Source organism: Anabrus simplex, chromosome 4 (assembly GCF_040414725.1).
Source record: "Anabrus simplex isolate iqAnaSimp1 chromosome 4, ASM4041472v1, whole genome shotgun sequence".
Taxonomy (NCBI): Eukaryota; Metazoa; Arthropoda; class Insecta; order Orthoptera; family Tettigoniidae; genus Anabrus; species Anabrus simplex.
In genome coordinates, this window is record NC_090268.1 from 186,812,226 (window position 1) to 186,824,584 (window position 12,359).

The following is a 12,359-nucleotide window of genomic DNA, read 5'->3' on the forward strand; positions in this document are numbered from 1 at the left end:
CACCACCGACTCTCACAAACCACGAACCTACTACGATGGCGTAGCAGGGGGAGAGGTGATACTCCCCCGTGGCGCGTCCCAGGTGGCGGATAGGGGGGTTCTAACCGGCTTACCGGCGGACTTGAGGGAAATAAAATACCTCTCGCGGACCAAACACACTACCCCCTGCGGGTGGGGGACGCACATGTAGAATACACCCGCGGTATCCCCTGCCTGTCGTAAGAGGCGACAAAAAGGGGCGACCTTGGCGCGGACATGTATAGCGGTTTGGTATAATGTGATGGACCTCCTGTGGATGGGAGAGGCTGAATACATCCATAGGTAATCCCTGCCTGTCGTAGAAGGCGACTTAGGGCCGGTTCTACCATCTGCCGGTAAAGTGGCTGGCAGCTACGCAGGAGGTAAACTACCTGGGGGTGTAAATCAGCTTGTAATTTGGTTTACGTGCGACCACGCCCGCGTAAGTGCCAGGTAACTACCTGGAACATTGCACCACAATACGTATATTGGCTAGACTGATTTTGGTCTTCGATTACCGTGCACTCTATCGTTAGGAATATTAAGCTCATTTCGATATTCTTATTTTCCCGTATTAGGCCTAGTTTGCATCTCTTATTCTCTTTGGTTTGCATCATTCTCTTTGGTTTGGATTTGTGGTTTGTTTGTGACTTGTGAGTGACCACGTTTACTGCGCATATAAAAATGGCAAAAAGAGAGCGTGGTTCAAATTTTTCTCTACGAGAAATCCATTTATTAACCGATTTAGTTTTAAAATATAAAGACATTATAGAGAATAAGAGAACAGACGCAGTAACTTGGCGGGAAAAGGAAAGCCAGTGGGAAAAAATTAGCCAAGAGTTTCACGCGACTGGATTTTTGCGATCGGCGAAGAACCTTCGTTCCAAGTACGAGTCTATTTAAAAAAAATGCGGAAGGATGGAGCTGAGAGAAAAATCCAGTTATATGGTACTGGAGGCGGCCCTCCGCCAAAAGTGAAGGATGTGGAGCCTTGGGAGGCGAAGCTTGCTCCACTGCTATCCTTAAGTGTGGGTGGACTGGAGCCTTGTTTTGATTCAGATGACATTGGTGTAGAAGTAGAAAGTAAGTTGAACAGTGTTATAGCTTTATTATGGTATAGTTATTGAAAGTAACCATATTATGATTTGAATTACTGTAATGTTTGAAATTTACTTTATAGGTTAAGTACGTATTTTGGTCTTGCGTTTCTAATACAAGTTTTCTTTTATTTTTCAGTTTTAGAGGCTACTGTACCCATCGAGGAAAGTGCCGGGGAAGGTGCCATTGTAATGGGATCAAGTATACCATGCACGAGTACAGTGGTAAGTTCCTTCTTTAACATATATATTTTAAGTGTTATGTACTGAAAGTACCTCAAAATATTAGGGACAATGGAGGTCTGGGCTTTTTTTCTTTTTCAAATTCACAGTACATTTCCGAGGAAAATATATGGTCGTATGCTTTTGCTGCTACCGTACTGTACAAGAATTCTGAATGATCGCCAGGTTATAAAGAAGTTTTGGTTTACCTTACCGTTGTTATAAGGAGATAACTTTCAACCTTATTTTATTGCGACCACGAACTAGCCAATACTTAAAGATAAATTATCATGTTTTTAGGTGGCCTCTGGACCTGCGGAGGAATGGACTGCATTTAGCCTTAGTAATTTGAAGATGCCACTTCATCCCGCTCTGAAGGTGCAGCCTCATACAGAGGTGGAAGAATCCTCAGGTAATTTTTATATTCCATTTGCAGCCTCATACAGAGGTGGAAGAATCCTCAGGTAATTTTTATATTCCATTTATAAGTAGTGACTTCATAGAGTACCATTTTCATAAACTGTGCTGTGTCCTAACCATTTTGTTGTAGGGAAGGGAGATATGGTTCGATAATGAAGGATTTTATAATGCCCCTGGGAATCTAATTTCTTAGATCTTGATGTGTAATTTATAAATGGTTAAAGATTTTGTTCCGGGGTATCTGTGGAACAGCAGAGGTGAAAGAAGGTGCGGGGGTGAACGGGTCTCAAACTACGAAATTAAAGTTAAGGTAAAATTTAACATGGTTATATTTTCTTTTCAAAATCAAGAATAAGAAATAACAAATTGAACAGGTACACAGTAGCCGAAACACAATTCGAAAAAGGTACAATAACAGTGATTACAGGATTTGGGCTCGGAGAGCCAGACACCCAATTCTTGAGCTATAAGCCCAACCTTGCGATATACACAAGTCAACAAAGGGGCAGAAGACCCCAATCATGCCCAGGGGCACTTGCTCCCAATTACACAGTAAAGCCTCCTCGAGGCGCGCAGAAAACACAATTTTCAAGAAAGAGCAACGTGCTCTCAAAATTTAAGCCTATCAAAGGCCACACCAAACTCTACGTTCAAGCAGTCCTCCAAGGACCTATACACAGGGGTAAAAATACCCAACCTACTGAGGCCTATTAAGTAAAGAAACAGGTTAATTAACTGGCCTCTAAAATACCAATTTGAGAGGAGGCGATCTTGCACTCCTAATACATTTTGTTTAAAACCTAATCTGGCTCTAGGCCGCTAATGCAAGGGCTAATCCCATACTAAAGAGGTGACTTATAGAAGGAACAATTTACATTACGTTAAGGAAGAAAGGTTGTGAAAATAAGTTCACCTCAATGCAATATGAGTGGGAGCTCGAGAGGGTTAAGCACTCTCTATCCCGATTTGTAGTTTAAAAAGATAGAATAGATACCAAGTGTTTTTACATTTTAGGGGAAGTTACATGGTAAAAGGCTTCGGACCTGCCCCGAGAGTTAAACTGCTGAGCTAGCAAAAAAAAAGAAGTTATTAAACGGCCATTACCTTGTGGATGTACTGCTGCCCGAAGAAAGAGGCGCTTCCCGCCCCCTGCTACGTACTTTAAACACTGAAAGATGTTACTGAAGTGGCGCAGAGACCCTAAAATCAGCAGTTTATATACTCTCGCGGAAAGTTCGAGGCGTTTCAGGAATGAGAACACCCTCCCACAAGAATTTTATTGGTTAACCAAGAAAACCCCTACACAAGGTGAAGAAGAAACACATAATTGGTGGAAAATTAATTCGAGAAATTCGGGATTGGCCAAATTCAAAACAAGGGGAAAGAAAGGGTTAATATTGCCAACTTAAACCATGACTGCAAGAAATTTAACAAAGAACAAACTTATGAATTCAAATTTTCTCCAAAAACATAGTTCTTTCACTTCGCACCAGGGTGCACAATTGTAGTTCTTCAGTAGTGTCCTCTAGAAGAGAATGTTCACACTTCTTACTACAGGCAAAACAAAACTACGTCGAAAACGACCCCGTTCAGAAACTTCAAAATTTCCAAGTAGTGACATCTTCTGAGAAACTTGAAAATTTACCCAGTAGATAAAGTTCCGACTTCCTCCGGCAGAGGAGTTTCAACTGGCGCAAAGTTTGAATTAGCGGCGTGGAGGTGTACCGCCCGGTACAGATTTATTCACTAGAAATAAGTTATTTCCAGAAAACGAGGGATGGATAGCAGGTAGAAATAGCCTTTGCATAGAAATTCTTGACTATTTTTAATACCTACTTCTGATTAGTGCCACAGTCATTGACTGCAGAGATGTACCCTAATTTATAGCTCTTAACTCCGTCAGACTGGTTAGAGGGGATATACATAGGTCTGAATGTTCATGGCCAGTAATAAAATATATTCAATTGTTACCACTACAGGAATGCTTTGGGAATAGTTATTTACTAGATGTAGATTTTATTGTAGTAGTATTCTTCTACACACAGTGTACTGATTTCATACAGTTTATATTAGTTCCTAACATGGCCGTTGTATGAACAGTATCTCGAATTTGTTTCTCGACATATGTGCCATCAATTATACTTGTTGATGACTTGTCACCGTAGGATTATTTTCAGCTTACATAACTCGTTTAGATTAGGTATGTGTGTGCATAATAACTTGACACATTGATTTATTAGTCATAAGAGTTAGAAAACATGTCACCATTGGTTTATTTGCAACATATACGCCAGGTGGAATGGTTATTTGTAGCACTTCACTTGCGGGAGTGCAGATCATTAAAAAATTATGTGAAACGATACCTTACGTAGCAGAGATCCTTCCTTTACTGTATGCTTTCCGCCAGGGAACCAACTAACCACCCCGAGAACTATTCTTACGTATATAGAAAAATGCAAACTGACACTATGTCATTCCGTGAAATGTGACTATTTTCTGTGCTCCTATTGGCTGGAGAGTGGTTTCCTATTGCCTCTGATAGCGCTTGCATCGTGTTGCCCAGGGCTGCGTGAAAATAATGATTCCGTGAAGTTTGGATGTGATGTGTGCAACTGTGTATCCATGTTGATGGTATATTATGTACATGAGTGAAATTTTCATATTTTTTACTTGGCCGCAAGTTAATTGATTTGAATCGTAATGAAGTTTGTGGTAGAGATCTGGAAGCTTAAGTGTGAGAAAGTAAAGTAATTTTCATGTGCCAGAAACATACCTGCAAGTTCAAACTCTTGGCCAAAAAGGGCACATTTTTTGAGAGGAAGCACTCTTATTCTCACTAGTCAATAGTCTAAATTATCCAGACCAACATTCTCGTCCACGAACCTACTACGCAGGCGTAGCAGGGGGAGAGGTGATACTCCCACGTGGCGCGTCCCAGGTGGCGGATAGGGGGGTCCTAACCGGCTTGCCGGCGGACTTGAGGGAAATAAAATACCTCTCGCGGACCAAACACACACCCCCTGTGGGTGGGGGAGGCAGACGAATAATACACCCACGGTATCCCCTGCCTGTCGTGAGAGCCGACTAAAAGGGGCGACCAAGGGATGATTGTATTCGAACCATGCAACTACATGTGATTCGTACCACCACGCGGAGAACACCAAGGGTTGCTTTTACTTGTGCGTAGTACCACTATATTAGGTACGAAATAGGTTTGTGATTAGTAGCAGACAGGAGCACCGCGCGGTCGGCTTTTGCAGTACCTGTGATTAGTACCACCATATGAGCGGGACCATGGGATGATAGCTACCATGGACCTGCCTTACCTGTGATTAGTACCGACTATATGAGGAACACCACGGGATAGGGAGAGGTCCCTGTGGTTAGTACTCTTATGTGATGAACATCATAGGTTTGCGTTGCCTCTGAATGGCGCCGCAGAGTGAGAAAAACATAGGTCTGTATTAATGTCGAATTTCATAAGCTTTGAGTAGTACAATAATGTGTGGAATACCGCAAGTCTCTGCTACCATTGATTAGTACCGCAACAGGACAGATACCATGGTTCTACATTACTAGCGATAAGTATCATTCTGAGGGGCCTTTGACTTGTATTTTGGACCCATTTAGACACCAAGCATCCTCGATTTGCTTTTGGAAGTGGTCCCTTGGTCAGTAATACTATTAACTCTGATAGTTTTTTGAGTCGGATCCACTGATTGTTTTAAATTCATGTTCATTCATTCATTCATTCATTCATCATGGCATTTTTTTATTTTGGTCAGTGGATAATTTTGAACTTTTACTTTGTCGTTTCATTTCGTACCATTAGGGGCCGATGACCTCGATGTTAGGCCCCTTTAAATAACAAGCATCATCATCATCATCATCAACATTCTCGTAACTGGCTGATACAGTTGTAGGGAATATTAGAGGCCTATGGGCCATTTTCCCCGTGCTAAGCCAATGGTCTTTTCTGTAGCCAATTTAACTAAACCAGATCAGTGGTCTTGTCACTAGCCGCACACAAATTAGCAGCCTTGTGTAGTGTGTTGTGACGTGCGAGCCATGCTAAGTTGGATTCCTAACCTCTCTTTTGCATCCAATTAGTAAAGTTTTATCTGTTATTTTCAGCATATACAGTATGCTGAGTAAAGGTGTGTGTATGAGTTTTATCACCCTTGGTGTAGGAGTTCTTATTACGCTGCAGTTGGTGATGACATTTGTTGAATTCTGAGTCTGGCATCATATTGCATCAGTTTCAGCCATTGATAGTGGCTAGTGACACCAGTGACACCGAGAATGCCCTATGATTTGTGATATGTTATAAAATTAATTCAATTTCTGGAAAGGGGTTGGTGGATTCCTGGCTTCCATTCTTTCAACATTTACATGATTTACCTTTGCAAATATTGTGATCAGTGTTCTCACTAGGACCTTTTCAGTCAGTGCACCATCCAGCTGTTTTTTCAGACCACCTGGCTAACATAACCGAGATATGTGCTAGTTGAAAAACCTACTATTATTTGCTCACTTTTTAGTGATTGATTTTTGTATAGGGGTGACGAGTAAGGAGGGAGCTCTCCCAGTTCCGGTAATACTCCCAACTCAAATAGAAATGAAATCTGAATTGAATCGATAGTATGATCGAGCGATATGAATTTTCTAAACTTTTATTATCTTAATCCAACAACTGGGTCACACACACATTATATAACATTTCTCGATGCAAATCTTGTTCCTAGCATGAATTCTATAGTTTGGCTTTGCTGTGTAAACAACAACAGTACAAGTACATAAAGTGTAGCCTGTGCCAGATGTCGCACAGCGATGCATAAGCGATTCATAGTTTGTGTTTCAAAGGTTGCCAGTATGAATCTCGAAGATAACCGTGTTCGACCGATTCAGCACTAGGGAGTCCATGTATCACTACAAGGTGCGCGCACTATACCTGTTTTCCAATCAGTGACCAGGTCAGGGATGGAATTGATGAAGCCCCCATCTTGTGGCGAGGATAGGATTTGTGCCGTCTGCCAAACCCTGTCGCATTCCTCTGGGGAAATAACGACCGACAGATGAAATGATATTGGAGTGTGTTGCTGGAATGAAAGATGACAGGGAAAACCGGAGTACTTGGAGAAAAACCTGTTCGCTTCCACTTTGTCCAGTACAAATCTCACATGGAGTGACCGTGATTTGAACCATGGAACCCAGCGGTGAGAGGCTGCCGTCTGTGGCACGGAGGCTTATATGTGCTAGTTACATAGCATTAATACACATTTGAGTCGTCGGATGCTTCAGATTAAAATGTAGGCCTAAATGCCATAAAACTGATTATTTAAATATTAAATCTTCATTATTTTGCTGTTAAAGTTTACCTGTCTGATATTACTGAGGGGAATAGATTGAAATTTTATCGTATTTATTTTTTAAAATGTAGTATTCCCCGCCCAGCTGACGAAAATTTCTGGGGAGAACACTGTGACCTATGTTGGGAAGGGCATCGTTAGGTTGTACCGCACAATCCTCCTGCATAGTGAACATTTTTCCACACAGTACTCGCCTTAACCTATGAACATGCTTCTCTTTTACTTTCATAGCTTTTTAACTACCGTACATCGCATAAGTTAGAAATCTGATCTGAACAATCAATTTGTAGTACACAGTCTCACAGATTTTCATGTCTCTTATGCCTAGTTTTACACGATACCAGTTGAGACAATTGTCAGAGGACAGTTGACTAGCTTCGTGTGAACACTCCGGTACAGTTGTCTAGTGAATTGCCTTCACAATTGTCCAGGCAATCAGTTGTCCCCAGGAGTAGACTGAGGACAAGCAGCTGGGCCCAACTGCAACCCCCACCATCTGGAGCTCAGTATAATCGGAACAGTTGGCGCCGTGTGAACGTCTGAGGCCAGTAACTGTATATTTATTTTGTGCCAGTTCACTTGTGTCAACCGAGAGGTGCCACCTGAATGATCTTGATAATTTAAATACTTTAATTTTTAATTTATTTTTATTATGGCTCCAAAGTAGGGTGACAATACTAACGTAAAACTTGTTGAGCTGTATAGAGAACAATGATGTTTGTGGGACCAGCATGGAGATCTGTACAAAGACAAACATGTTCGTCAACCAGCACTTTCTGAGATTACGGATAAAATGAACAGCAGTGAATTCCTGGCACATACATTTACTAAATAAATTTAATTCCTCACGGGATACTCCAGACACTGCACACTCAGCCATTTCTCGTCATCTACTGGCGTGGACCCCCTACGGGTGGGGGACGCACATGTAGAATACACCCGCAGTATCCCCTGCCTGTCGTAAGAGGCGACTAAAAGGGGCGACCAAGGGCTGACTGAATTAGAACCATGAAACTAATTTTGAATCGTACCATCACGCGGGGAACACCATAGGTTGCCTGTACTTGCGAGTAGTACCACTAAATTCGGTACGAAATAGGTTTGTGATTAGTAGCAGTAAAAGCCTGGCCTGGTGGATTCCAGTACCCGTGCGTCGTACCCATGTGTGCAACACCGCGGGTCTGGGCGTAGCCTGTGAGTGTACCACTATATGAGCAGCACCGTGGGTCTGCGTTGCCTGTGCTTAGTACCCACTATGTGAGGAACACCACGGGAATACCGGCGCCCGTGTTTAGTATACCTAGGTGGGGAACCTTCTCGGTTTGCGTTGACTCTGAGTTGGGCCATTGTGTGAGACACAACATAGGTCTGCGTTACTTGTACGTATTGCAATACTTGTGAGTAGTACCATCTTTTGTGGAACACCGTGAGTCTTCGCTACTTCTGATTAATACCCCAACATGACACATACCATGGTTCTATTTTACTCGCGACATGTACCATTCTGTGGGGCCTTAGACGTGGATTTTGCACCCCCTTTAGACACCAAGCATCATTGTGCTTTACAAGTTGTTCCTTGGTCGGTAATAATGTTATTTTCGATCTGTATTGAGTCCGATCCACTGGTTTTTGTTTGTTTGTTTTGTGTTTTGTTGAGTTTCTGTCGATCCATTCATTCTTCCTGCCATATTTTATTTTTATTTTGGTCAGTGGATGCCTTTGCAATTTTTGTTCTTTCATTTCGTACCATTAGGGGCCGATGACCTGTGCTGTTAGGCCCCTTGAAACAACAAGCATCATCATCATCGAAACTACTCTTGATTCGTACCATCATGCGGGGAACACCATGGGTTGCATGTACTTGCGAGTAGTATCACTAACATGGTACGAAATAGGTTTCTGATTCGTTGCAGTGAAAAGCCTGGCCTGGTGGATTCCAGTACCCGTGCGTTGTACCCATGTGGGCAACACCGCGGGTCTGGGCGTAGCCTGTGAGTTGTACCATTATATGAGCGACACCGTGGGTCTGCGTTGCCTGTGATTAGTACTCACTATGTGCGGAACACCACGGGGCCCTTGGGACCGGCACCCGTGACTAGTACCCTAGGTGAGGAAACTCATCGGTTTGCGTTGGCTGTAAGTGGCGCCATTGTGTGCGAAACTCCATAGGTCTGCGTTACCTGTACGAAATACAATACTTGTGCGTAGTACCATCTTTGTGGAACACCGTGAGTCTTCGCTACTTCTGATTAATACCCCAACATTACACATACCATGGTTCTATTTTACTCGCGACATGTACCATTCTGTGGGGCCTTAGACGTGGATTTTGCACCCCCTTTAGACACCAAGCATCATTGTGCTTTATAAGTGGTTCCTTGGTCGGTAATGTTATTTTCGTTCTCTATTGAATCCGATGCACTGGTTTTTGTTTGTTTGTTTGTTTGTTTTGCGTTTTGTTGGGTTCCTGTCCATCCATTCATTTTTCATGACCTTTTTTATTTTTATTTTGGTCAGTGGATGCCTTTGTAATTTTTTTCTTTCATTTCGTACCATTAGGGGCCGATGACCTTCGATGTTAGGCCCCTTAAAACAACAAGCAAAGCAAAAAAAAAGCTACTGGCGTGGCAATAGCTTCCTCTTGTGAACGGGTTCTCGTTCAACTGGTCTAGCTAGGGATTGTCCTGCAATAATTAGAAGAGAACTATCGCTAGCAGTTGCCTCATCAACTGACATTGTGTCAACTAGGCATTAATCTCGGCCCACTATTAAGTTATTCAGTTTCCCTCTATACATTAACTGTTAGTCTGTTATTCCTCACTTCTTAAAATATTGAGAGTGAACAATAAGGCACTTGACACTGAGGGTTGTACTGCTCCGAGGTACGTCCTTTCTTCTTTAATGGGCTACAATGGTTTGGTCAGTATAGGTAAACAGAGATTATTTAAGAAACAGGCAGTGTATCGTATATTGACAATTTTACTTTTGGCTGGTATTGCCATTCTTTTGGCAAGAAGGATAAAAATTTATGTTTAAACTTTAGGCAGACATGCATGCTTCCATTACCAAATTTAAGTGCTTTTACATCAAAATGTGACAAGACAGGTGTAATATATTATCATTTTGTTTTCAGATAAAGTTACACCGCCTATTACACCATCCAGCCACAGCCACAAAAAGAATGTGCCCACGAGGAAGCAGACTAAACGTTTGAAGTCCAGCCACAACAGTCTCCTGCAGGCAAAGCTGGACTTGGTCTCACTCCAGGCAAGGATTTTCAAACAGCAAAATAGGAGACATCTTGCTGAGCACAGAATGCGAATGAAGCTGCTCAGATTGAAATATATGGCTGCCAAGAAAAGGCAGATGTAACATTATTCTTTGCTAAATATATATACTCTATAAACAAATGTATTTATATAAAAACTGATTCCCACTGAAAACATTCTGAGCTTGGTAACTTTCTTTGAAGCAGGATGCTACTCGGCTTGCCCCATGCTGTAGGGATAGTGTGCCCGCCTCTTAACTGGAGGTCCTGGGTTCGATTCCTGGCCAGGTCAGGGATTTTTATCTGGATATGAGGGCTGGTCCAAGGTCTACTGAGCTTACATGTTTATAAATGAGGACCTGTGAGGAGATAATGGCCACGACGATTCATCGTGCCGACCACACGACACTTCACAATCTGCAGGCCTTCTGGGCTGTTGTGCCACAAGTTTTTTTTTATGCTACTCATTCCACAGATAATTTATTTTAATGATTTATGGACACCCCCCAGTGGATTGTATAGTCGTAGCTGCCTGTGTACAAGAATGGCCAAGGCTCAGAATAATTCAGAGGTGCCCACCTGTTTTCCATAGCAATTGGCATCCCAAATCTGAAGAAAACTTACTAGGTCATTGTCCTGCTCTTTGGCTGAGTGGTCAGTGTAGTCTCCATTGGTTAAGAAGATCCAGAGTTCTATATTTTGACCTTAGATGGTTAATTACCCTGGCTTTGGACTGGAAGTTAGTACTGTCCCGATCATCCCTGCAACTCTCACACCACTATCCTTGACTACAGTAACCTGCAGTTTCCCATCACAGCTGTTGCCACCCACCCTCAAAGGGTCTGTACCAGACTAGCAATAGCCACACAAATTTCTAAAAATATTAACTAGGCCATTCAGCCATTGCCTGTGGTTCACAAACTAAGATGCGACTCCAGTCAACCTCATCTTGGTAGGAGGTAGAACTGGCTGAGTCAGCAAGGAGGATGCATAGTTTCTGTTAGACCAGGGCCTCTCAGGGCGCATGCACCAGTGCACAACCTTTATGATCAGAAATCTGTGGCTTCTTTCTAAAAGGGCCAATGTCAAAAAACCTGTTTTTGAGCTATGAGCATTTGAGGTTTTGCTTATAGTTTTCCATTTTTTTTTTTTTTGACAACTAACTTTAAATAACTTTATACTTTCTTTGTGGAAGTCACCTTATTAAACGCTAATTTTTTCTATCGTATTCTTTAAAAATTGCCAGGTCTCTAATCTTTATTGGTAATCTATTATTATTGGCAAGGGCTTATTTAATTAAATGTTAACTGTTCGTTTAGTATTTAACAGAGACATTGGCCCTTTTAGAACCAAGCCACAGAAATACTCGCACACAGTGTAGTTTTCGTACAAGTCAAAACAGAAAAACGTTTCACATGTGCATATGGAACAAAGCGTAGAAATAATCTTAGCTGCTTCTCAATGCAGGTTAGGAAAATCTTCCAATACATTGTGGTAGAAATCAGCAAAGTCTTTGTATTGAAAAATAGATCTTTTTGATGATCACATAATTGTCTCAGAGATTAAGCATTTGGCTTTATTGTCATGACTGACAAAAAAGATGTGCAAGTTCCCAGTTTGATTGAAATGGACTTTCGTAGGTCTGTGCTTTCTTCAGAACAGGTTGCTCCATTATTATGTTGTCTTGCACTTATCTATTTCACTGATAAACAAGCTGTCTATCACTGAGCGCTTCGTCGTTCTCTCTCCCTCCACGAACCTGCTACGGTGGCGTAGCAGGGGGAGAGGTGATACTCCCACGTGGCGCGTCCCAGGTGGCGGATAGGGGGGTCCTAACCGGCTTGCTGGCGGACTTGAGGGAAATAAAATACCTCTCGCGGACCAAACACACTACCCCCTGCGGGTGGGGGACACACATGCAGAATACACCCGCGGTATCCCCTGCCTGTCGTAAGAGGCGACAAA

The 12,359-nt window shown here is 42.3% G+C and overlaps 1 protein-coding gene across 1 annotated transcript; it reads left to right on the forward strand.

Annotated features, from left to right (window-relative positions):
• Positions 1–659: 659 nt before the first annotated feature.
• LOC136872553 (uncharacterized) lies at positions 660–10,498 on the forward strand. The gene is made up of 3 exons (XM_068227372.1): positions 660–1,340; positions 1,638–1,749; positions 10,260–10,498. Exons 1-3 carry the CDS (start codon positions 1,308–1,310, stop codon positions 10,496–10,498), a joined length of 384 nt encoding a protein of 127 aa, XP_068083473.1. The 5' UTR covers positions 660–1,307.
• Positions 10,499–12,359: the final 1,861 nt, after the last annotated feature.